The 27,383-nt window shown below is 51.5% G+C and overlaps 1 protein-coding gene across 1 annotated transcript in view; it reads left to right on the top strand.

Annotated features, from left to right (window-relative positions):
- The window catches only part of LOC147751530 (GLIPR1-like protein 1), a 919,403-nt gene that overhangs the window by 327,510 nt on the left and 564,510 nt on the right, over positions 1-27,383 (top strand). The window contains exon 2 of the mRNA XM_086938645.1: positions 8,851-8,945. Coding sequence (XP_086794771.1) covers positions 8,851-8,945 — 95 coding nt within the window. The remainder of the gene's footprint in view (positions 1-8,850; positions 8,946-27,383) is intronic.

The following is a 27,383-nucleotide window of genomic DNA, read 5'->3' as shown; positions in this document are numbered from 1 at the left end:
AGCCAATCCTCTTCAGACATATCGCCTGTGCCTGGTGCAGATGATACGGTTGCTGGTGTGGTTAACGGCTCAGAGGAAAAGACACTCACTTCTGCCACAGGCACAGAAGTGCTTTTATCCGACGCCTGTTGGCCTGCTGATTCACTAGTACTGTCTTCTCCTACAGTTTCCTTCCTCTCTCTTTCAAAACGAATGGCTGACCGAGCTAGCCAACCTTTGTACTCTGTAACATCTGAAGTTTCAAAAGGAATTAATACTTTTCCTAACAATGGCTTTCTGTAACGTGGATCCAGAATAGTAGCACAAATGTAGTGCTGTTGTTTCTTGATATTTACAAGCCGTTTATTGCTAACTAGGCGTTGTAATAATCTCTGCGCCAACTCATATGCTTCATTCTTTCCCACATCCTTTAATTCTGAAGACACCACCTTGACTTGGTGCTCGAGCTTCAGCAACAATGGGATAGCTTTGCTCAAAGAACAGTCCTCCCTGCTGACTTCACGCGTGAAGACCTCAAAAGGACGAAGCATGTCTGTCAGGCTTTTAACTAGCTGCCATTGCTCCACCGCTAGCATCATTTCTGTCGTATCACCACCCAGGTTGTAGAAATACTCATTGACTACTGGAAACAGCTCATGCAGACGCTCAAGCATGTAGAAGGTTGAGTTCCAACGTGTTGCCACCTCCTGGATAAGTGCTTTCACTGGCATTCTACGTACATTTTGCTGGCGCCTCAGCTCCTTCCGGGCCTTAAAAGAATGGTTGAAATGTGTGCATATTCTTCTGCAGATGGTCAGTATTTTGTCGACTGCAGGTTCTTTTTTCAAGAACTTTTGCACGACAAGGTTCATACAGTGCGCCAAACACGGCACTCTGAAATAGTCACCTTCCGCCATGGCCTTAACTACATTGCTGCCATTATCAGTAGAAACATAACCAACCTTGCAATTTCTTTTGGGCAGCCATTGCAAGACCTTTTTGTTAAAGTCATGCAAAATGTTGTCTGCAGTATGAGTTTTCTCCATGCCAAACATGGCTAATGTTGCATGTTTACGAGCACCCTTAAAAATGTCGACCAAGTCACCACCTGCATTTATCCGTTTAGCAACCCCTGAAAAAGAGACCCAGTGTGCAGTGATGCACATGTAATCAAGGGCTTGGCAACTGGTCCACATGTCTGTTGTCAGGTGTATAGTGTGAACAGCACTCTTCTGCAAAGCTGCCCCAACCAACTCAAGCACCTCTTTATGTAGTGCTGGAACAGCAACCCTGGCAAAATAGAACCGGCTAGGAACCTTCCATTTAGGGGCCAGTGTTGCCACGAGTTCAAGAAAACCCACACCTTCGACAAACGAAAAAGGGAGAAGGTCCACCGCTAGCATTTTAGCCAGCTTAGTGTTATACAGGCGCACAATTGGGTGGTTGCGTTGAAATGGCGCATCTGAGGAGAACATGTCTGTAACGCTGCGCTGGACAAGTTTAATGGATGATGCTGATGCCTTCTTCGACCCACTTCTGCTCAGTGTTGACATTTTCCGCATTGGTGTGTCTCCCAGACTCTCAGTGTGCCTCCTATGTGTTCCGGAGGGTGTGGTGCTGCCAGGGGTACTGGGTGCGCCCGAATAAATGTCTGACGCTTCTTCTACCTCCCCGTCATCTTCAGATGAAACACCTAGTACGGGTTTATTTTGGCCACTTGCCCTTTGGGATTCCTTTGCCTTGATGTTTGCTAGGTGCGCAGACCATTCTACAGAGTGCCATCTTTCAAGATGACCTAGCTGGCCTCCGGTACCATAGTTGGTACCAATCTTACCGCGGCTAACTGTAGTCGTACAAATGGAACAAACGGCTAGGTTATCATGCTTTGCATGGACACTAAAATAGTTCCAAACTGGGGACTGGAAACTTCTGGTTTTGCCGCACGAGGTGATGATACTGCCAATGCCAGATGAAGCAGTGGTGGATGAGCCTTGCAGACCTCTACTGGGTTGTGCAATTATTGCAGCAACCCTACTTGAGGGAGTCGAGCTGGATGGAGTTCCCCTCTGGGGAGAAAATATGGGAGCTGTAGGTTTTGGTGAACTTGTACTACATGACTGCGTTGGTGGTGCTACCAGTGCCACATCGCCAGGGTCACGCTCAGCATGACGTCGGGATAGGGTATAAATGTCTGTCTGCTGCATGGCCGGTGTGGCTGGAATGACGTGTGTGATGACTAGGTCATTACTGTCATCCTGTTCATCAACATCAGAATGCACCACTTCATCAAGTCCGACGTTCGGATCCATAAGTATGAGCTTTCCGGGGCCCTTCCTTTTAACATTTGATACCTTTCTCAGCTCATGGTGTGCCTCCCTCTCAGACGTCGGAGATAGTTGCCGATCTGGATCCAGATCATCTGATGGAGCGGGGCTTGAAGAGGAACTTCTACACACCCTCCTTGATCTTTTCCTTGCTGGGGAGCTGGGAGAAAATGAATCATCAGGAGGAGTGGCTTCGTCTTCCTGACTTGATACCCCGGGTCCAAAGTCAATTTCCTCCTGTGCCCCGACTTCGGGAAGAACAACCATTGTGGCCACTTGCACCGCTCCATGCGCCGCTACATGGCCCTCGTCACTGACCTCTACTTGCAACTCTTCATGGACCTCGCCTTCTCGGCCTTCTCCTTCTCGGCCTTCTCCTTCTCGGCCTTCTCCTTCTCGGCCTTCTCCTTCTCGGCCTTCTCCTTCTCGGCCTTCTCCTTCTCGGCCTTCCCCTTCTCGGCCTTCCCCTTCTCGGCCAGCTCCTTCTCGGACAGCTCCTTCTCGGACAGCTCCTTGCGCATGTACTTGTGCTTGTACTGTTAGCTCCTGCAGTTGTTGTTGCGGCTTTGGTTGTTGAATAGTACTTGAGCCAACATCACTGGTCGTTGGTGATTGAACCAATAAACAGGCTACCTGTGCAGCACTCATGGTGGACTTTGGTTCTTTTTTCCACATAAATTTAGTGGTCGAGGCACCAGACTCTTTGGTAAGTGGTGCCACTTGCTTCTTCTTCTCCTTAGTAGAGACATCTTTCTTGCAAGAGGAGCTACGGGCACCTCTTTTCGGACCCATCTTCTGATTCTTCTTCAGATGTCGGAACAGCAGGCCGCAGCAGGACTTCTTCCTGGCACTGATGCTCAACGATGATGCAGAGTTCTTGACTTTGTGCACCTAAAAGCAAACGAAGACAGAGGAACATCAGTTAAATATATGTTGCATATGTGGCGCTTCATTTAATAGTTTGCAAGTAGGCATTTATGAATACACACGTGCACACCACAATATGGAAATATCAAAAATAAGAATTGCTACATTTTTGGGAAACAGGAATTCAACATTGATCCAAGAGAGCCCACAGAGAGGCATGTAGTTAGTTTCATGTACCACTGACTCAACCTGGGCACAAGGGGTGAAAGCAAGGAAAAATGGGTGCAGGCCTATGGCACAAAGCTCACTGCCTGCCTTCAAAATGGCCGCTTGACCCCCATCCACATGGCCAGGAGGACCATGCTTCAAAATGGCCCCACCCAACATAGCCAGCCCCCAACCCCTACTCCAAAAAGTCAAAAAAGACAACACAAATCACCACATTCCAATGCCATCCATCAAGTTTCAGAAGGTTTATGCTGCCTGCTGGTGGTTTTCTGGTGCAGAATTGCACTTTTTGCAATTTAGCGAGTGCGAGATTGTTGCTTCACGACGCGAACGCGGCAAAACACCCGCAAAATCACCAAAACAACCGCAAAAGTCGGAAAACACACACAAAAATCACCACAAAGAAAATCAACTTATCAACTTACTGGTGAAATCAAATTTAGAATACACGTGCACACCACAATATGGAAATATCAAAAATAAGAATTGCTACATTTTTGGGAAACAGGAATTCAACATTGATCCAAGAGAGCCCACAGAGAGGCATGTAGTTAGTTTCATGTACCACTGACTCAACCTGGGCACAAGGGGTGAAAGCAAGGAAAAATGGGTGCAGGCCTATGGCACAAAGCTCACTGCCTGCCTTCAAAATGGCCGCTTGACCCCCATCCACATGGCCAGGAGGACCATGCTTCAAAATGGCCCCACCCAACATAGCCAGCCCCCAACCCCTACTCCAAAAAGTCAAAAAAGACAACACAAATCACCACATTCCAATGCCATCCATCAAGTTTCAGAAGGTTTATGCTGCCTGCTGGTGGTTTTCTGGTGCAGAATTGCACTTTTTGCAATTTAGCGAGTGCGAGATTGTTGCTTCACGACGCGAACGCGGCAAAACACCCGCAAAATCACCAAAACAACCGCAAAAGTCGGAAAACACACACAAAAATCACCACAAAGAAAATCAACTTATCAACTTACTGGTGAAATCAAATTTAGAATACACGTGCACACCACAATATGGAAATATCAAAAATAAGAATTGCTACATTTTTGGGAAACAGGAATTCAACATTGATCCAAGAGAGCCCACAGAGAGGCATGTAGTTAGTTTCATGTACCACTGACTCAACCTGGGCACAAGGGGTGAAAGCAAGGAAAAATGGGTGCAGGCCTATGGCACAAAGCTCACTGCCTGCCTTCAAAATGGCCGCTTGACCCCCATCCACATGGCCAGGAGGACCATGCTTCAAAATGGCCCCACCCAACATAGCCAGCCCCCAACCCCTACTCCAAAAAGTCAAAAAAGACAACACAAATCACCACATTCCAATGCCATCCATCAAGTTTCAGAAGGTTTATGCTGCCTGCTGGTGGTTTTCTGGTGCAGAATTGCACTTTTTGCAATTTAGCGAGTGCGAGATTGTTGCTTCACGACGCGAACGCGGCAAAACACCCGCAAAATCACCAAAACAACCGCAAAAGTCGGAAAACACACACAAAAATCACCACAAAGAAAATCAACTTATCAACTTACTGGTGAAATCAAATTTAGAATACACGTGCACACCACAATATGGAAATATCAAAAATAAGAATTGCTACATTTTTGGGAAACAGGAATTCAACATTGATCCAAGAGAGCCCACAGAGAGGCATGTAGTTAGTTTCATGTACCACTGACTCAACCTGGGCACAAGGGGTGAAAGCAAGGAAAAATGGGTGCAGGCCTATGGCACAAAGCTCACTGCCTGCCTTCAAAATGGCCGCTTGACTCCCATCCACATGGCCAGGAGGACCATGCTTCAAAATGGCCCCACCCAACATAGCCAGCCCCCAACCCCTACTCCAAAAAGTCAAAAAAGACAACACAAATCACCACAATCCAATGCCATCCATCAAGTTTCAGAAGGTTTATGCTGCCTGCTGGTGGTTTTCTGGTGCAGAATTGCACTTTTTGCAATTTAGCGAGTGCGAGATTGTTGCTTCACGACGTGAACGCGGCAAAATACCCGCTAAATCACCAAAACCACCCCAAAAGTCGGAAAACACACACAAAAATCACCACAAAGAAAATCAACTTATCAACTTATTTGTGAAATCAAATTTCGAATCCAAAAGTTATTACAAATGGCCCACCACCAACATAGCCAGCCCCCAACACCACCCCAAAAGTCGATTAACACACACAAAAATCACCACAAACAACATCAACTTATCAACTTACTTGTGAAATCAAATTTTGAATCCAAAAGGCCTCAAATCCAAATATCCAGCAGCATCCACAAAAAGTAATCCTTCCCAGTCAAGATCGAATCCAAAATGGCCAGGAAAGGAAACAGGAACAGGAAGTTGGAGACTGGGGCACTTCCTTCACCCCTCCCCAATGGGAGGAACTTGCTGGACAGGAACAGGAAGTTGGAGACTGGGCCACTTCCTTCCTTCACTCCTCCGCCATTTTTGTAATTTCGCGAGTGTGAGATTGTTGCTGCCCGCGCCGCGGGCCGCGAGCAGTGCGAACACAAGCAAAAAAATCCGCAGCGCGCGGATTTGCGGATTTTGCGGGAAATCCGCGAATCTCGCGGATTGCGGATTTACCGAAAATCCGCAAAATCCGCGAGCGGAACGGATTTTGCGCCCATGCCTACTTATGACTCATCCAGTTGTGCTTCACCCTGATGGCAGAGTGAACGCCGATCAAGACCAGGTAGGAGTCCTTACGGGAGCCTTTCTTTACTCCCCCAACATGCATAATCGGTTAGGAACTACATAGCCGCTCAGAGCTCCAGTGTTTGATATACCACGAGTGATTGCCGGTAATGGGTACATGCGGACTATACTGTCGCGCAATGTTAAGATGTGGTATATTTTTGTTGAACTTAGCGGGCTGCCACTCGGCACGGTGTAACGTAAGCGTTTAAACAGTAAACGAGTAACATCGCCATAATGGGTGTTCTCCGCTTTTACCTAATTTAAAAAATATAACGCCATAATGGTATCTTCACCTATCGCGTTTTGGTCCAATTGAGCACCCGATTGCCAATAACAGAGATGGCTATATTTATATTAAGCCGTTCATTAACTGCCTAAGACAGTAACATTTCGCTTTAACATAGCGGACCTTTACCGTATTACCTGTAAAAATTAGTTCCCATCTGAGCACCCCTTTGTGTTACGAACTTGTACAACTGAAGCAGTCCACCCTCCAGCCCTGATTATGCTTATTTTTGATTCTTCAGAATGATGCCAGCAGGCACTGAACAAAAGAAATCGTCTTCCATTGGACTTTTAATTGTGACATAAGTGAAATTGTATGCTCGATCATAGGAGCATTGCCCAAGTAAGTCTCAGGCCCGTTTTTCCACATTAACGGGTACTCTGCCCATGTGCCAGTGAATTTCTTTAAATTTGTCCTTCATTTTTCTTTAGATTTTCTTGGAGCCCACGCGGGCCCACTTAGTGACGGTTCAGACGCCGACCGTTCACATTAATGTAGGTATTCCCTTACCTATAGCCCATATTTTGAATTCAGTCCACCACAAACATCTAATGCCAGATTTTATGTTGTAGGTGCTCACATTTTGTATCTATCCTGACGAAGACCCCAGCATGAGGCAACAATAACCCTTACACACATACAGGGGTCGAAACGTAGACTACACCAACCCACGCCATAGGACTCAACGCAATGGATTTGTCTAGCCTATGTGTGATGTGATTAGGGAACATGTGTACTAGCTCTAGTGTAAAGGCCTACTGATTTTAATGTGATGCTATCAATGTCACACTACCTTTACCCAGTCCCTCACAAACCCTATCACATCCCCTCCTTTCCTCACTGAGAGCACCATCGCTATAATGATTTGAAAATTACGCTTACAAACTTTGAGGAGTAAAAGTTACTTCTGTGATGTAGTAATTATATCCTACACGATTGTAAGAATAAATGCAATCAGATTTTGAATATTGCAAGCTTTATTGTTCACGTTGTCTATCAATGAATAATGATACATGTATGTGGTGAACGTTTTTACGAAGTAACACAGAATATCTATGAACAATTGCGCAAACTCGGACCATTTTCCTTTTTCTTTTTTTCCCACTGCACACTAGCCACCAGACTCCACGGCATCTAAGGAAACGCCCTAGACTGTATACGTTCATTTCCCAACGGCAGAACACAGAGAATAATACTCCCGCCCTTCCTATCCGAACCAAAAGAGACCTGATACAGAGTATCCCAAGGATCCTCCCTCAGCCCCACCCTTTTCAACGTATACATGGCCCCCCTCGCAACCATTGTTGAAAACCATGGGCTCAACATCGTCTCCTACACTGATGATACCCAACTCATCCACTCCCTCACCAAGGAATCCGACATCACCAGGCACAACTTTCAAGAAGGGATGAAAGCCTAGATGAAGAACAGCTGCCTGAAGCTCAACTCAAAGGAAACAGAAGTCCTCATCTTCGGCTCCACTCCCTCCGCATGGGACTACAACTGGTGCCGCCCCCCCCACCCACCCTCAGAAACCCACCCACCCCGACAGACCATGCACATAACCTAGGCATCATACTGGCCTCCTCGCTCACTATGAATCGCCAGATCAACGGTGTCTCCTCTGCATGCTTTAATTCCATCCGCATACTACGAAAAACATTCAAAAGGATACCCTCCGACTCCAGGAAAACGGTCACTCATGCCCTCATCACCAGCAGACTGGATTACGGCAATGCCTTCTACAACAGAATCAACAAAATACTCCTCCACAAACTCCAGACCAATCAGAACACAGCAGCCAGACTATTCCTCGATATCCCAAGGCACAACCACATCACCCAACTCCTCTGCAACCTACACTGGCTCCCCGTTGAAAGAAGAATAACTTCAAGCTGCTCATGCATGTCTAAAATGCCCTCCACAACATAGGACCACAAAACCTCAACAACCACATCTCCTTCCTGCCGTGAAGAGAAACCTCTGCTCTGCCAACCTCTCCCTAGCCATCGTTCCACGTTTCCATAGGAACAGAGCGGGTGGATGGTCCTTCTCCTACCTTGCAGCCAAGACATGGAACAAGCTCCCCCTCCACCTCCATAGAAGCCCTACACTGCGCCAATTCAGGAAAGACCTCAAGACTAGCTCTTCAATTGACCCCAACAGATCTGCACAAACCCCTCTCCCAGTGCCTTGAGACCCTAACAGGTGAGTATAGTGCTTTACAAACCCCTGATTGGTTGATTGACTTGGGATGTCCATTTTTTTTTGGCTTTAATAAGAGTTGCTAAATGAAACAAGCATTGACAAAACAAATACATCTGCAGACACAACTAGACTTGTTAGATTTGCCAATGATTACAAGTGGTTGTATTTAAGCTAAATATTTCAGTAAAACAATCAAAAGTTGAACTATAGACAGTTTGGTGAAAACTAAATATTTGTTTTTTCTAGGTTGTGTGGGCTGCCAGTTACAAGCTTGGTTGTGCTGCTAAGAAGTGTTCATCCTTAAAGAATTCAGTGTTGTTTGTATGCAACTATGGACCATCGTAAGTTGCAGCTGTTTAAAAATAAAACATACATATCAGTAGTTAATCTGACCACCAACATTTATAACCCATATTACTAAGTGCAATTTTACTACTTTGGTGAATCAGATATTGTATGGCATGCATTGTATACTTTAACAGTCTCAGTAGCAGACATTGTAAGGCCATTGTAGACTGCACTTTTATATTTCATCATTACTGAAGTGTTTTTAAACTGAGCTTTCTAATATTAATGCATTATTTACATTTTTAATATAGAAGATACTTTTTTTAAATCAATTACACACTGTCTGTTCTTATTTATGCATTTGTTAAAGCTTTATTAAGTACTCATTCAGTTGCAGTTTCGTCATCCTTGTTTCAGAGAGTACAGCAAAGCTAACATTTCCATTTATACTCAGGAATCTGACCTTAGAACAAATTATTTAGGTTTTTTTATTCCTGGAATCTGGACTTTTGTGAGGGGGGCGTGGCCAAGATGGCGACCGGGACGGACGTTGCCGTGTGAGGCTCCCGACTTAATTCCCCCATCCTGATGACTTAGTAGCCCTTACCCCCCACAGCAGCCCCCAGAAAGCGAACGCTTGGCACCCGGGGCTCCGAGGGTCGATTCCCGCTGTCTCCTGGGGCCGACGGAGTCCTGCAGCAGCCCTAAGCGGACTTTCCTTCCCGGCGGAGTCCCGACCCGCCATTTTGCTGGATAAAGCTGGCGGCTGCCACGAGTAACATCAGTGCTTCCCGACTGCGGAGGAGGCAGGATCCCGGTGTGCGCGGGTCGAGGGGCGGCACAAAACCCGGTCGCCCGGAGATTGCCCACCATTGCGGAGAGTGGCAGTGAGCGAGAAGCACCATCGCCGGATTGCCGCAAAACCCGAGCCCCTGAGTAGTGACCTCCCCCGCACCAACGAACTGGCGGCCTAGGGGGCGACACGGATCTGGCAACAGCACGGAGTGAGGCGGTGACTGGCGCTGATGACCCAGTGAGTGCGGGCTGATCCGGGTCGCGGGTCGCGCCTGGCTGCCGCTTAGCGAAACTCGAGCCCTTGGCTTGTAGGCCTAGTGCTGCAACCGCGCGGGGGGGGGGGGGGTCACTCTGAAGTCGGAGGGCACTTGGCTGCTGCGACGACTGCAGGGAAGACTATGTGGTCCGATGCCCCGCTCCAACAGAGGCTACAGCCTGGGGAGTGAGCCTGTGGACAGAATTAGAGACGCGGCGCCGGGGCCCGAGACTTGGGAGCGGCAGAGGCCGTCGGCGCGTCGGCGGGGTCTGGAGCCAGAGGCATTTGAGGTGCTGCCCTGAGGGTGAAGTGTGGAGGGCCCGAGGCCCTGGGAGGAACCGGCTGAACGTCCTGTGGCTGGGGTGTGAGACACCGCTCAGCGCTGCGCTGCGGACCCTGGCCCGGGGCGCCTGCACAGTGAAGCGAAAGGGGCTGCCTATATCCACTCTTGGGGCCCAAGCCAGCGGTCCGGCCCCACCCAAGGCTGCTGCTGCAACACACTATATTGGTTCTACTCCCACTGCAGGGAGAACAGTTTGAGGCTCCCCCACAGACAATATTCCCGGGCGCCATGGCTACGGGACAACTCAGAACAGGGCGAACGATAATGAACTCGAGAGGTTCCATAGCCGTACCGGTGCTCCGCGGGTCTGGAGACAACTGAAGGCCGCCAGAGCCCAATTAGCTAGCCTAGATACGGACCGAGCAGAATTCGCCGCTCTACGGCTCCGTCACTGCTATTATGTTGGGGGGAACAAAACGGGCCGCTTACTTGCTAGCACCCTGAGGGCGAAGATCCAACGTTCCAAAGTCACTGGCCTCACGGATGACTCTGGTCTGGATATCTCTGGTAAGGCCCGGATCGCGGAAGCATTCAGGACGTTCTATGCTACTCTATATAAGGCCGACTCTGTCTCGTCGGTGGATGTTCATACCTACTTGGAATCGGCAGACGTCACGGAGCTGTCCCTGGGACAGTGCGGATTCCCTAGACGCCCCTATCCGCTTGGATGAACTACTTGCTGCTATCTCTCGCCTCCGCCCTCCTAAAGCCCCAGGGCCTGACGGCTTTTCAGTCGGGTTCTATAAGACCTTCAGCCAGCTGTTAGCTCCGGTTCTCACCCGGCTCTTCAACTCCTTTGAGGGCCCGAGCTCCATTCCCCCAGATATGCTAGCAGCCGCGATAATAGTGCTACCTAAACCGGGTAAAAAACCCACATGCTGCTTCGCGTTCCGGCCTATATCTCTACTTAACCGGGACTTGAAAATCTTTACGGGGATCCTAGCTGCGCGTCTCGGTCCATGTCTGCCCGGGATCTTGGAGCCTGACCAATCAGGCTTTGTTCCAAATCGCCAATGCAGCGATAACACTAAACGAATACTTCATTTGATTGATAAGGCCCATTTCCAGAACTCGGACTCTGCGCTGCTGGCTGTTGACGCGGAGAAAGCGTTCGACCGGGTAGACTGGACTTACCTTCAACAAGTCCTACGGCGCTTTCGGATAGGAGATCGATTTCAGGCCTGGATAGCGAGCTGCTACCACCGCCCTCAGGCTCGTGTCCGCATAGGTAGTCTACACTCGGACCCTTTTGAGATTCAACAAGGCACGAGGCAGGGGTGCCCTCTTTCGCCCCTTCTGTTTGCCCTATATGTAGAGGCCCTTGCGCAAAAGATTCGGGACAACCTGGCCATCCAAGGCATGACCTTCGGCCGGGAACCCCATGTAATATCATTGCTGCTCTGGATCGTCCGGACCGCTCTGTCTCTGCCCTTCTGACAGAATTAGACTCCTTTGGAGTTGTCTCCGGTTTCAAAATCAATAAGGGGAAATCTCTCATAGTACCTTTGGGCAGGAACGCCCAGACACAGGCACCTCCACCTGCTTACGGGGGAAGGTTAGCGTCGGCCACGCACCTCCCATATTTGGGTATTACACTTACTGCATCCACGGAGTCTACGCTGACTCTCAAGTACGCGGCCCTCTCCTCCCAAATCCGGTCCGATCTTGCACGTTGGGCCAAACAGCCCCTCTCCCTGCTGGAACGTGTTGCAGCGGTGAAGATGACAGCTCTGCCTAAAATTCTATACATTTTCCAAACCCTCCCGGTGCTCCCCCCGTCTGGCGCCATCGCGAACCTACAGGCTGCCTTCCATCATTTCATCTGGGAGGGCAAGCGGGCACGCCTACATAAACGACTAGCATATAGGAACAAGGACGAGGGGACCCTGGGTGTCCCCAAACTTTTACAATACTTACAAGCTGCACAACTTCGATATCTAGTAGAGTGGTTCAGGCCAGAATCCGAGAAACATTGGTTATTTCAGGACAGGGCAATGGCCGGTACGTCCCTCTGGAAAATTCCATTCTTTCCGCGACAGCACCGACCCCGAAACCTCCTGCGATCCCCTATCACTCGTACTGTCATGCAGGTCTGGAATGCGGTTGCAGTCAAGAAAGGGCTTACCACGTTCCCCTCTCCACTTACCCCTGTCCTGGATAACCCAGACTTCCCGCCGGGCAATGCTCCTCAGGCCTTCCCCCAATGGCGCGGCATTAGTTGCCTTTCCGCCGGCCACCTCTCCGACCTGCAGGGCTTCCTCACCCTGTCGGACATAATCCAGGGCTATGATGTTGTCTCCCCCCACTTATTTTAGAACTTCCAGCTTAGGCACTGGCTCACTCACCCAGACATCGTCCCCCTAGTTGGCAGACCCACGACGACCTTTGAGAAATGGCTAGTGACGAAGGACTCGGACAGACATCTTATCACAGACCTCTACAAAATGCTTACACCCCCCGCCCCTTCAGGCAAGACAGCAGGCCAAAGGCGATGGGAGGCAGAACTGGGAAGAGCCCTATCACCTAAGGAATGGAGTTCTGTCTATTATAGAGCCTCCCACACCACTCGCAACACTTCATCCAGGGAGGCGGCGACGAAGTTGGCCATATATTGGCACCTCACCCCGGTCCGGCTCAATAAAGGTAACCCCACACGTAGCGCGCTATGCTGGAGGGGCTGCAGGGAATGGGGCACCTTAACTCACCTCCTCTAGGAATGCAGTGAAGTCCAGGAATACTGGAAGACAGTCCTAGACGACATTGATTCCACATTTGACACTGAAATCCCCAGATTCCCGACAAATACCATTTTAGGCCTACCTTATGCACTCACCTTCCCCCTAAAGTCGCCAGATGGGGATCGCCATGCAAGCCGCAACACAACACGTGCTGTCCCTTTGGGGCTCCAACACCAGACCCACTCACACGGGTTGGTTACATAAAATATGGTTCACCTTGGGAATGGAAGGCATTTACGCTCACACACTCCACGGCTGCTTATCAGAAGGTATGGCTCTCGCTGCTTTCCCTCTTGTCCAAAGAATTTAATGAGATCACGTGCCCTAAATACCTGCGCATACTACGACTCACAGCGAATACACATGACTCCTCGTTACCATCTGGGTGATTGCATCATCTACTATACGAATGTAGCTATGTTAGTTTCACATGTTCGGCACACTGGGTGGGGAGGGTACAGGGAGGGAGTTTGGGGGAGTGGGTGGGAGATTTGGTTGGGGCGTTTCCTCCTGCGATTTCATTGCCTCACTACCGGGGGACACCTGCAATTCAGGCAACCTTTGTTATACCAAATACAATTAGCCATCTATATGCCCAATGGTCACTGTATACCTATCTGCTTTGATTGCCTTCTATGCCTTCCTCGCAATGTAGTGTTTACTGTTGCTCTTGAAATCAATAAAACAAATTTGAAATTAAAAGACTTATGTGATATGGTGCCATCTGGTACAAAATGTGCTGTTTTTACCATTCCCATAAGGAGGAGCAACAGCAACCAAGTTTTATGAGTACCTCATTTTTCAAAAGCAACTGAATGGGCAGTGTTCAAGGAAAGAAAAGATTGTGTTGGCTTTAAGTACCTCAAGAGAGACCCTTTGGGCTGCTTACTATCTTAGTGTTCTGTTATCTGATAGAAACTTCTAGCTGCAGGTTTTTTTTACCTTATACTTATCCAAAGGTGTCAGACGGGATCTGGAATTGTTTTATGAGCTGTACCCCTGCATGCTTGTAGGTGGCATTGATAAGCTTGGCATAGGATCGTCCACACTAGAAATGACATTCACTGTGCCTATACAGATGCCAGCCACATGCGCTGACGTCAGTTCTTTTTTTCTGCGCCAGTCAGCTCAGATACGGGAGGAGATACCTCTTAGTCATTTTATGACTAGGTTTTTTCAGTGTTGTTTTGACTTTTTTTTCGAGGATATCTTCCTGGTGTGCAGGAATATGCCATCTAAGAAGGCTGGCTTTAAGCCATGAGGTGCCTGTTACCGGCGATGTGACAGACCAGCACCTTGTTTGCCTTTGGTGCCTTGAGCGGGGCCCTGACCCGATAACCTGTCCCGACTGCCGCGCCATGCATCCAGAGACCTAGAGGGAGTGATCCCTCCAGCTTCTTCTGGCTCGATGTGTGACGCCACAACGATTTAGGTCCTGATAAAGAGCAAGCTCCTGGAAGCAGTCGCGGAGCCCCAGGTCGTCATTTTACTCAAAGTCGTCAAGCTATTTGGATCGGTCCAGAAATGAACAGAAGTCGAAGTGTCCTTCAACTTCACCTTGTTCATCAGCCGACGAGACGGAGTGTCGCCTCTTAAGGCCTGGCTCTGCAGTTGAGCCAACATTTGAGTCGGCTTTGCACCTTCCAGAGTTTCCGGGAGCCGGACCAAACATTGACAAGCTTTGAGAATTTGTTAGACAATGCACCTTATATTTGGGCAGCTTGTTCAAACTGTTGCGCCTTTGGGCCTGGCGAGTTCTGAAGGGGCCCTTTTTAGATCCATGCCAGCGGCTCCAGCCCCAGCAGCCCGTCGGGCCCCAAAGATCCACTGATGAATATGGACTGGCACCAGTTGCACCACCTAGACCTCCTCCCTATCCCCCCCATCCACCCCGGCGGCCCCATCCTTGACTCCAACATAGAGTGGACGGACATCAGCCGCCTCAGGAGTCAACTGGCTACAAAAAGTCCAGCCCGGAGCATGAGCTTTATTCTTACGGGCTGGGACTCGATGAGGAATGGGAGGGATCCCTGGACCCTGAAGAATGCCAGCCTTCTGAAGACCCCATTAGGGGTGTGAGGATCTGGGTGAAGCCAGTGCTGGTATATCTTCTGCTCCTGCCATAGCTACAGAGGAGGGAGCTTCATTAGCAATGTGGTGTGTAGGGCTGTTGACGTCCTCAACCTTAGTTTGGCTGGAGGAAACCCATCCCTCTATTTAGCACACCACAATGTGGTACACCATGCAGAGAGGTTGAGTAGACCCTTATCGGTTTACAGCGGAAAAAATAGATAATACTAATATTTTGTAGTACTGTGGGCGAGCAGTTAGGCTTATCAGAGGGTAGTGCTAAGCATTTGTTGTAATCACCGAGGTAATAAATGAAACCCACACTCAATGAATGAAGACCAAATTAGAAAAATAGTATTTCTTTTTACATAAATATTTAGACCAAGAACTTGGGATACAAGGTAAAGTCTTTTCGCAATATGAGAAAATCACAATAAATGCAATAATCACTGTTTTGAGCTGTAAGAAAGTGCCCCTTTTTGCATAGTTACCCCCAATGTTTGCCTGAGCGCTGATGAAATCTGACCTGATGTGCCCTGATTCCCTGCCAATGAGGTTTCTAGGGCCTGTGCTCTTTCCCAAGACTGTACCTTTGTATCCACAATCGGCACAACCCTGGCCACAGGTAAGCTCATTGTAAAAGATATCATGGATAGGTGCCAATGGCACTATCAATCAATCAATCAAACAAATTTGTATAGCGTGCTACTCACCCGCTATGGTCTCAAGGCGCTGGGGGGGGGGGCGCTACTGCTCGAACAGCCAGGTCTTGAGTTGTTTCCTGAAGGAGAGATGGTCCTGGGTCAGCCACAGGTGAGTGGGGAGGTGGTGAGGGCGAGGCTGGCGGATCGGAGCTGGCGGGTGGGTGTGTAGAATGTGAGGCGGCTGTTGAGGTATTTGGGGCCCATGTTGTGGAGAGCCTTGTGTGCGTGGGTGAGGAGTCTGAACGTGATGCTCCTGCTGACGGGGAGCCAGTGCAGGCCTTTCAGATGGGCAGAGATGTGGCTGTGACGGGAGATGTTCAGGATGAGTCGTGCCGAGGCGTTCTGTATGCGCTGGAGTCCTTTCTGGAGTTTGCCTGTGGTTCCAGCGTAGAGGGTGTTTCCGTAGTCCAGACGTCTGGTGATGAGGGCCTGGTTGACCGTCTTCCTGGTTTCGGTGGGAATCCACGGAAGATCTTTCGGAGCATGCACAGGGTGTTGAAACAGGATGACGAGACGGCGTTGAATTGCTTGGTCATCGTGAGGGAGGAGTCCAGGATGAAGCCCAGGTTGCGTGCATGGTCCATTGGCTTGGGGGTGATGCCCAGGGCAGGGGGCCACCAGGAGTTGTCCCAGGCAGAAGGGGATGGTCCCAGGATGAGGACTTCCGTCTTGTCTGAGTTCAGTTTCAGACGGCTGAGCTTCATCCATTCCGCAACGTATTTCATTCCTTTTTTGGAGGATGGCTCTGGCGGTGGCGGGGTCATTGGTGAGGGAGAGGATCAGCTGGGTGTCGTCGGCATAGGAGATGATGTTAAGGTTGTGTTGGCGTGCGATGGCTGCGAGGGGGCTCATGTGGACGTTGAAGAGGGTGGGGCTGAGCGAGGATCCTTGCGGAACGCCGCCGATGACTTCGGTGGCCGCGGATCGGAACTGAGGTAGTCGGACTCTCTGGGTTCTTCCGGCGAGGAACAAGATGATCCACTCCAAGGCCGTTCCTTGGATTCCGGTGTTGCTGAGGCGCTGTATCAGGGTGCGGTGGCAAATGGTGTCGAAGGCCGCTGAGAGGTCCAGGAGGATGAGGGCAGCTGTTTCCCCGTTGTCGAGCAGGGACCTGATGTCGTCGATAACTGCGATGAGGGCGGTCTCGGTGCTGTGGTTTGCTCGGAAACCGGACTGCGAGGGGTCGAGGGATCCGTTTGTCTCAAGGAAGGCAGAGAGTTGTTTGTTGACGGTCTTCTCGATGACTTTGGCAGGAAAAGGGAGGAGCGAGATGGGGCTGAAGTTCTTGAGGTCCGTGGGGTCCGCGGTGGGTTTCTTCAGGAGGGCTCGGCATGTTTCCAGCTCTCCGGGAAGGTGGCAGATGCGAAGGAGCTGTTAATGATGTCCCGGAGTTGGGGTGCGATGATGGAGTCGGCTTTGTTAAAGATGTGGTGTGGGCATGCGTCAGTGGGGGAGCCGGAGTGGATGGTGTTCATCGTGCGGGTAGTGTCTTCGGTGTTGAGGTCCAGGTGCAGAGGGTGGTGGTTGGGTGCGCTGGTTCAGTGGTTGGGTGTGTGGTCTGTGCTCCAAAGCTGTTGTGTATGTCGGCGATCTTGCGGTGAAAGAACGAAGTGAGTGAGTCGCAGAGATCTTGCGAGGGTGTGATGTCGTTGTTGCAGGCGCTGGGGTTGGAGAGCTCTTTAACTATGCTGAAGAGTTCCTTGCTGTTGTGGGTGTTGTTGTCCAGTCGTTCTTTGAATGTTGTCCTTTTGGTGGTGTGGATCAGTTGGTGGTGTTTGCGGGTGGCGTTCTTGAGGGCTGTCATGTTTTCTGTTGTCTGGTCGTGGCGCCAGGCTTTCTCGAGGGTGCGGCAGGTTTTCTTGGAGTTTTTGAGGTCGTTGGTGAACCACAGGCTTTCTTGCTGCCGGGTCTGCTGGGAGGTTTCTTCAGTGGTGCAAGGTCATCGGCGCAGTTGGTGAGCCAATGTGTGAGGTTGTGGGCTGCTTCGTTGGGGTCCGTCGTGTTGGTGGGAGGGTTCTGGCAGAGGGAGTTGGTGAGCTGGTCGGCGGTGATCTTACTCCAGATTCTGCGGGGAACCTGTTGCGGGTGGTGGTGGGTCGTGGTTCTCCTGAAGTTGAAGTGGACGCAGCTGTGATCTGTCCAGTGTAGTCCGGTGGAGTGGCTGAAGGAGATGAGCTTGCTGGAGGAGAAGATAGGGTCAAGCGTGTGGCCGGCGTAGTGGGTGGGGGTGTTCACCAGTTGCTTATGTCCGGGGTTGGCGAGGTTGTCCAGCAGGGTGGTGGTGTTGCTGTCATTGTTGTTCTCCAGGTGGAAGTTGAGGTCCCCTAGGAGGATGTAGTCTGAGGAGGTAAGGGCGTGCGGGCTGACGAAGTCTGCGATGGCTTCGCTGAATTGTGTACGTGGTCCCGGGGGTCTGTAGATGAGAGTGCCTCTGAGGGTAGTCTTGGGGCCGGTGTGTATCTGGAAGTGAAGGTGCTCGGCGACGGTGAGGGTGTCGTCGGAGTTGGTCGTGATTCGGATGGTGTTCCTGTGGACGATGGCGACGCTTCCTCCGGTTTGGTTGACGCGGTCTCTCCGTGTGATCTTGTAGCCATCCGGGATGGCTATGGCGATGTCGGGGGCTGAGGAGGCGTTCATCCAGGTTTCTGTGAGGAAGGCGACGTCTGGTGATGTTGTGTCGAGGAGGTTCCAGAGTTCGGCGGCGTGCCTGTGGACGGAGCGGATGTTGAGCAGGATACACTTGAGGTGATTGCTGCTGGTGCTAGGCTTGGTGGGTGCCGGGCCGGGTCGGAGGCAGGTGAATTTGCAGGATTGGCAGGTGAAGGGTCCGTGGGTGCGTTTCGGGGTGGCTCGGTAGCAGGCGGGTTTCGGACGGTTTTGAGTGCGTGGAGGGTGGCGGCGTCGTACGTCCGTCGGGTGAGGTGGCCTCGTCGAGGGCCAGGGGTCCTGGCGCTGGGCGCGGTCCAGGCGCGGATGAGCGCAGACGGGCTTGCCTTTGGCGCGCCTTCGTCGCGCAATCAGCGTGCCCGCTGCGCGTAAGCGTGGACTCCGCCAAATGGCGAGGTGGGAGGGAGGATCAGCTGGGAGGCGGGAGCGGTGTGGCGAATGGGAAGGGTACAGAAGGAAAAAGGGGCGGGCCGCAGGGGAGCAGCGGCAGGGAGTGGGGGGTGAGACTAGCGGGAAAACGGTCCTAAGGGCGGCAAAAACAGTGGGAAGGCAGTGGCAACAACAGGGCACAATACAGATTCAGTCACAGAATAAACAGGAAAATACAGTAAAAACAAACACCTCAGCAAACTCGCAGTGGCAGCGGGGGAGACCAGGCGCACTCAGAGGGAGCCACGCGGTGCGAGGAGCCATCGGCCCTGGGGACACTATGACTAGGGAAAACCTCTAAGGGCTGCAGCTGCAGCACCAATTGCACCACCCTTAGAGGCCATGCACCTTAACGCACACCCTGCCACTGCAGGTTGTGTGTTTTGTTGCAGAGAAAAGTGAAGAGTTGACATGGCACAAATTCCTGTGTGCCATGCCTGCAACAAACTGCCTGAGGCCTAGTTAAGTTATCCCTCTTGCAGAGTGCACTAGTCCTAAGGGGAGAGGGGTACAGTGTACCCCTACAGTGTCTAAGTCCATTCTTAGACATTGTAAATGTAGTAAAGCCATAATGAGTATATGGTCTGGGAGATGATCATTATGAACTCCACAGCTCCATAATTGCTTTACTAAAAACTGGGAAGATTGGTAGCAAACTTCTCCGCCTATTAAACCCACGCTGACTCCAGTGTGGGATTTAATTAAAATGCACACATAGGGCATCTTAGAGATGGCCCCTCAAAATCGACCAGCCCTGGTGTGGTTCCCTAATGGTCTGCCAGTCATTTGCCACCAGAAGACAGGTTTTTGGACCGCTGGCCTGAGAGCCTCCACTCTCTGGGTCTAGTAACAAAGCCCATCCAGGGCAGAGGTTTCATGCCTCCTCTCCCGGGATGGGCTGGGTCCACTAGAGGGGAAGCTTCAAAGGCCTGCCACCATTGGAAGGTGTCCCTGACTTTTGCTGCCTCCAGCAACTGTCTCCCACTGGTTCTGGCCCTGACTTAGAGTGGGAGAATCGGTGGAAAATCTGAGCTTAGAAGAGAGGTGTGCCCACCTTTGCCAACCCCACCCCTCAGGTGGGCGAGGCGAGGTGAAGCACACATCTCAGTGCCCTCTGTCTTGAAGATAGGGGGGGACTCAGTCAATTAGGAAGAGGCTCATGCCCACACTTACTGGAGGGTGGCAAAATAGGGAGTGTACCCACCTCAAGTAAGGGACCCATTGGTCGCCCATGGCCCAAGTTTGAGTGGGCCAACACCATAAGGTCTCCCAAGTGATTCTGACCTGGGATCTGGTGATCCCTGATCTCCCTCAAGACTCCTGACGATGCCTGCAGCCTCAACCTGAAGGGTCCCTGACCACTGCCTGCTGTGTGCCACCACCAGACAGATTTCTGGACCCCTGGGTAGAAAGTCTTACCTCTCTGGGTCCAGGAACAAAGCCCAGGGCAGAGGTGTCATGCCTCCTTCCACAGTAGGGCTGGGTCCATGAAAGGGAAAGCTTCAGAGGCCTGCCACCTTTGGAAGTAGTTGCTGCCTTTTGCTGTACCAACAACTGTCTCCCACCAGTTCTGGGTCCACTTTGGGCAGGAGAATCAGTGAAAAACATCCAAGCTAGGAAGAGAGGTGTGCCCACCTTTGCCAACTCCACCCCTCAGGTGGGGGAAGCGAGTTGAAGCTCACATCTCAGTCCCCTCCATCTTGAAGATGAGGGGACTCATCAACTTAGAAAGAGGCCCATGCCCCTTCCCACTGGAGGGTGGCATAATAGGAGGTGTACCCACTCCAAGGAAGGAACCCATTGGTCTCGACCTGCACACCCCTTTAAAGCCCTGAAATGTTGTATTTAGGGGTCACCCTGAAACTTGGCTCCTCAGATTCGAGGAAGAAAGCAGAAGGACAGAAGAGCTGTGCTGACCCAGGAAGGAGAAGAGGACACCAACTGCTTTGGCCCCAGTCCTACCGGCCTGTCCTGTTCATGACCTACCTACAGCAAGAACTCCAGCGAGGCCAGCAGCCAGAAACTCCCAGAGCCCGAAAGACCTGCCCCGTGCACCAGAGTTGTCATATGGACCATCAGGCGACTGGCCAGGATACCGCTCAGGATCTTATAATCAGTGTTCAACATCGCCAGAGGGCGGTACGCTGTACGGTCCCACTCCGGCTTACCCAGCTTAAGGAGTGGCACGATTATTACCTCCCTTGTCGAGCTAGGTAAGTAGCCATCCTGCTTCGATCGGTTATATAAGGTCACCAGCTGTGGAGCCAGCACATCTATATAAGTAACATAGAACTCCGATGGCAGCCCGTTAGTACCTGGCGTTTTGTTCTTGGCCATGCGCCTGATGGCTCCCCGGACCTCACCCAATTCCACCGGTCGGCCTAGGCTCTCCGCCTCTATCTGGGGCAACTCTATATCAAGGAAATCCCCTTCCTCTAGTTCCCTAGTGTCCAACTTGCTGGAGTAAAGAGTGGAATAGTAGTCTAGGAACTGCGTGTTAATGGCCTGTTGTCCGTAATGGACCGACCCCCCATCGTCTCGCAATTCAAGGATCGGTGTACCTCTGCGTGCTGGATTAGCCAACCAAGCTAGGAGCGCCCTGGACTTATCACGTTCCGCATGCACCCGCACCATATATGCCCTGTAATCAAAGCACCTCAGTCTCTCCACTTGCATTGCCATCTCCTCCTTCGCCCTCAGCAACCCTTCTTGTGTGTTCTCCTTCCCCGGACTCTCCTTTTGTTTCTCCTTGAGCCGTCGTTCTGCCTCTTGCACCTCAATCAATAGAGTTCGACGGACTCCCACAGCTTCGCAAATGCACCGTCCGCGTATCACTACCTTGAGTGCATCCCATTCGTTTTGCAGACTAGAAGAGGTGCCCACATTATGCTGAAGATAGTCCTCTATGGCAGTACCTATGGTGGTTCGGAAGACCTGGTCCTCCAACACTTACGTTCGAAGGCGCCAATTAGGGATCGCCGTTCTGAGTCGAACCCAGTTCAGGTCCACCAAGAGGGGGTTATGATCAGAGGTTATTCTAGCCAGGTATTCACTCTTCGTGGTCAGTATGTGGGCATCAGGGGAGCACAACAGAGCATCCAGTCTAACATGCAACTCATGAACCGCTGAAACATAAGAGTAGTCTCAGTCCACAGGGTGGTGAGCCCTCCAAGTGTCTGTAAGCCCCCAGGGCTGTTGCCAGTCTCGTCTGATTTCTGCAAGCCTACGCGCAGGAGCATCAGGGAGTGGCGGATGGGAGCGGTCCAGGTCCACGTCAGTCACACAGTTAAAGTCCCCCCCCCCAGAAGAACCGAGCCTGTTAACTCCCTCGCCAACTTCTGGGAAAGCTGTGCAAAAAAGGTGAACTGCTCAAAATTTGGGGCATATATGCTACCTAGTGTAATGTCTCGCCCATCCAGTCGCCCCGTGACTACTGTAAACCTGCCCTCTGGATCAATCACCTGCCTCACACATTGAAATGTTACCCCTGCTCACACCCAGACCAATGTCCCCCTGGCGTAGGCCGAGTAGGTAGTGTGGAAGACCTGTCCCCTCCAGCGATGTTGTAGCGCCAAACCCTCTGTCTTCGTCAAGTGAGTTTCTTGGAGCAGTGCAATTTGCACTCCCCGCTGTATCAAGTATGCATGTATTTTTTGGCACCGGCACATAGTGTGCATCCCCCGAATATTCCAAGACATAACTTTAGGGCCTATGGAGGTGCCCATGGATCCAACTCATGTACGCGCTCCTCTGAAGCCCCCCTAGCGACATGTCTGCCCCTCCCCCATCCCACCCAACCTTCAAACTTCACCCAACTCCCACACCCCAGGACAGGCACACAAGAACAGGTTCCCATCCAAACCAAACTGCTCATACAAAGAACCATAACTGGAAGGTAGCATGTGACTCGCGCACAATGCCCCCAGAACCATCCCCGGCCCACCACCTCCTTATTAAGAATTGGCATAGCCAGTTAGGTCCCCGGCATTCCTGGAGAGTCATCTTCCATTGCGCTGCCCCAAGTTAACTGGTCTCCAGGCCCAATAAGCGCAACAGACATTTTACCACATGCCCCGCATACCCTCTATAGTCCCATCACCCAAAGATCCCATCAGCAGTCTGCGTGGTAACGTCCGGCAGCTCCATATCCGAGAGTCCTGGAGCACTACCAGACCATGGGCTCTCCGGTCCGCTCTTCTCATTGTCTGTATCGTTACTCGTTAGTCTCTGGGCTGATCACTCTCCGACTGATGGCTGCAACCGCCCGCACCGCGCTGTCTCGCTCTTGCCGTTGCTCCCCCGGAGAAGTAGGCCTCCCTCTCCGGGGTGTAGTCACCTGTCGTTCTCGTGGCGATGGCGCCCGTGAAGTTTGCTCATCCACGCCATTGCGACCCTCCAGCCAGTCCCATGCCGCCTGTGGCGTAAGGAAGAAGTGGGTCTTCTCGTCTGCTGTGCTGGAAAGAGCATGGAGTAGGGGAGATGAAGCTGGCTCAGCTTTCTCTTAACAGCCTGAAAGGATGACCGTTGGCGTTGAACCTCCCTGGTGTAGTCTAGAAATATCATCACCTTGCTGTTCCCAATTTGCAAATTCTGTTGTTCTATAGCCCTCTGCAAGATAAAGTCCTGGTCACGATAATGTAGCAGTCTTGCCACCATTATCCGCGGTGGAGCTCCAGGTTTAGGCGGGTGAGCCGGGAGCCTGTGTGCCCGCTCCAGCGCATAGATTGGTGATAGGCCTTCTGGTGCTATCTTCGCCCGTAGCCAGGTTTCCAGGAATTGGACTGCATCTGTTCCCTCCTCGCGCTCTGGGACCCCCACAATACGGAGATTGTTGCGCCGCGAGCGCCCCTCACTGTCCTCCGCTCTCACTTCCAGGACTTTGACCCTATGCGTCACCTCATTCAATGAGCGGCGTAGGGCAGCCACTGTGTCCGGGATGTCCTTCATAGCAATTTCGTGGGTCGCCACTTTCTCCTTGAGCTTCCGATGGTCATCCTTCAGTAAGGTGAGATCCGAACCAAAGGCGTCCATCCTTTTTTCGATTGCTTCTCGTGAGGCCACAATGGCCTGCATGATTTCTCCCAGAGTATGGTCCCCAGGTCTTCCCGGTCTCCATCTTCCAACGTCGCCGTCCTCATCCTCCGTGTGTTGCTCCGGCTCGTCTAAGAGTGGGACCTCAAAGCTGTTTTTCTTTGAGACCCTCCCCATTGTGGTACGCACACCCGGATGGGGCTAGCAGGGCTGGAAAGCTCCGGGACCCACTCCACACCAGCAAGGTACCACCTTCCCTTGGCAGCGTCTTCGGTAATCGCAGCCCCAGTCGCCCCTCCAATCGCCCGCGGGACCAGCCTGTCCGTCGCCAGCCCACCGCAGCTGGAGCCCACTGTTCTTCGCAGCTTTGTGCTACATCCCTGACCAGCAATGCAAGGCTTTCAGAACCAGAGCGCCGCTCTCTTAGTAGCTCTCCGGGCCGGTTCTGGCCCTCTCTGCCGTCACGGTTAATGGGGTCAGATTGGTCGATATTTGCCGTTCAACCACCCTCCGTCTGTCATACGTTAATACCCCCAGAAAAGGTTCACAGTGTGGTGCTGCCGGGTATCAAGCAGGAAGTCTCTACGCAGAGTCTATGCCCTGGTGCGTTCCAGGGGGTGACCCAGCTCGCCACAGGCGCAGCAGCACCAATACACTCCACAAGCAATCTGCAAGGCACGTTGTCCCATAGGGTGTAGCTGTCTCACAGGATCGTCTTCCAGAGCCACCTGACAGTGGGTCCCCCAGCCAGGGGTGCCAACCTCCTCCTCACCGCCACCGACCTCCCGCCATGAAGTCCGCAGGTAAGTCCCACCTCGCTCTCCCCCTCCGCCGTCCAAGCCAGGCAGTCCGTGGGAAACTCACCCACCTCTAGAACAGCAATCTCCGCTGCTGATCGCGGCCACCCGTCATAGCCCTCACCGCCGTAGAGTGACACAGGGGAAAAATGAGCAGCTTCCTCCGTTGGGCCGAGTAGCAGTATCACCATAGGCACACAGAGGCCCCACTGGAAGTCAGGACAGCGCAGCGTCAGGGGATGACCAGGGTCAAGGGCATAGCCCACCGCCCCACTCCAGAGATGTCCACAGCGGAGGCAGGGGCAGGATGAACAGAGAAGGCAGCAGGGGCTGACGAAGGGGGAAAGATGGCAGAGGCAGCAAAGATGTAGGCCTGAGTCTCGCGCTCCGCCCCCCTACAAATCGGGGCCGCTTCACAGCCCGCTCCAGGCTGGCCCGGGCCACCACTCAGTAGGCGCCAGTCTCCGGGTCAGGGCCTGGGCCTCCACGCGCACAGGTGTGTGATTTTCCACCCAGCAAGCAGGATAACAGCTCGTGTCAGGTCCCAATCGGCGCCGGCTATGTCCCGGGCACTGCCATTTTGGGGTCAAGCACCCGCTCTCAGCCGACCGGGATAGGACAGTCCACACCTGCCTATTTGCGTTGCCTCCTCACCGCCACGGCCAGAGAAGCTGCCACCTCTGTTCTAGCAGCGTCGAAAGGGCTGTAGATACCCCAGGGGCCTCGACCACAGTCAGGCGCCATGCCCTCCACGCGGGGCCGCCATTTAAGCTCCATCCCGGCGGCCCGCAGCAGTAAGGGGCATTAAGTCTCTCCTGTCACCTAGTGCCCTCGCCGGCGTCTCAATCGCAGGTCAGGGCAAGCACCAACTCTTCCGCTATACAATGTAGTGCCGGGGCCTTAGGTTTCAGTGCAGGATCAGTTGAAGTGGAGGACAGCCGCGGAGGAGCTCCAGAGTCCGCTGCTGCTCACATCGGCGCTTAAGCCACGCCCGAGATTTAATTAGCTCTGAGATATAAAACTATAATGACTCCCAGGAAAGATACTCGCACCGAGAGTCAACGGATACAAGGTGCTTGTCCCAAATTGCTGAATTCTGTCCATCGTATTGCGAAATCATTCTCGGAATTTACTGTGAGGTTCAACAAAGCAGAAGCTCGGATTTCATGCTTGGAGGATGAGCTGGCAGTTTAGAAGGCGGCAACTGAGGCTACGTGGTCATTAAAGGAGGTTCCACAGTGGAAGCTGACTGATTTGGAAAACCTTCTCCGGAGTAATAACTTGATAGTTTTACAAATCCCAGAGGGCTCAGAAGGCCAGGGTCCTCGAAAATATATTATTCAGTTATTTTCAGAAGCTCTTCCTGAACTGACGCAGTCGGACTGGCAGCGAGAGATCCAAAGAGCGCATCGATTTCAATTCACACTTAGAGCAAGACCAGGACAGGAGACGCCTAGACCAAGGGCGACACTAATCACATTTAATAACTTTTTGGCCCATGAACCTGTATTTGAACTTGCATGTCTTGATAGGCAGGTAGAGGTGAAGAATTTTTTGTCAGACCGGACTTTTGGCACCAAACGATGGAGAGACGTTGGCAATCACATTGCTCCGTTTCAGGGCAAAGGTGCTCAAGCATTTCTTCTTAACCCAGCTAAGCTAAAGGATATATATAAGGAGCATACTTGTTTCTTCACCTCTGAGGTACAGGCAAAGGAGTATGTGCAAGCTATCATAGACAAGGGCAGGCTGTCGATATTAGAGTAGGTGACTAAGTAGGCATGTTTGCTGTCCTAACTATAAGGTGTTTTTTTGGTTCTGGGGTTTTGTTTTGTGTTTTTTTAATGTTATCATCTGTATTGGGTCAGGTTATTTATACTATAATGGTGGAGGGGTCTTTGATGTGATAATACAGGTTGGAGTGTTGGTAGGGGGAGCATCTGGGTGGTGGGAGATTGTCATCTCATGGACCATTGGTCCTAAATCCTCACTGCATGGGGTGGAGGTCGTTTGGGGGCATTTGGTGGTTCAGTGGTAGGGCTGGTTGAGGGTGGTGGGGGGTTGTGGGGTGTAGGTGGGGGTTTGTGGGGTGGGGCACAGGAGGTAAAGAAAATGCAATCCATAGCATGATAAACATAATGAGGATGAAAGAGCAAAGACTTTTGTGGCCACAGAACAGGAGCTATGAATGAGAGAAGGCATCTTCATCCAATGGGGGATAGGATAAATAAATCAGGACTACGTATCTGTTCTTTTAATGTATGCAGGCTAAATTGTAATTGGAAAAGACAGAGTGGCCGCTGAGTTACACGTTATGCAACCCGATCTGGCTTGTTTTGCAGGAAACACATATACTGTGGGGCAAGCGGAAGAGCTTAGCAGAATTGGGGTATACGGTATAGGCATACACAACAACACACACTGACCTGGGGTGTTGCAGTGTTGGCTAAACGAGAAATCCAGGGATCATGTCGAATGTTGATGGACAAACAAGGTTGATGGGCTATCTTGAAATGTTTTATGGGGTTGGGTACGTTTACGTTATGCACAGTGTATGGATCTAATTTTGACGAGGTGTCAGTGCTGGAAGGGTTAAATGTGGAACTGGCATCATGGCCCACCCCACTTATTTTATATGGGGATTTTAATATACATTTGGGT

The sequence above is a fragment of the Lissotriton vulgaris genome, chromosome 1_1, assembly GCF_964263255.1.
Source record: "Lissotriton vulgaris chromosome 1_1, aLisVul1.2, whole genome shotgun sequence".
NCBI classification, from domain to species: Eukaryota; Metazoa; Chordata; class Amphibia; order Caudata; family Salamandridae; genus Lissotriton; species Lissotriton vulgaris.
Note: the sequence above shows the minus strand (reverse complement) of the source record. Positions and strands in the feature narration are given on the sequence as shown.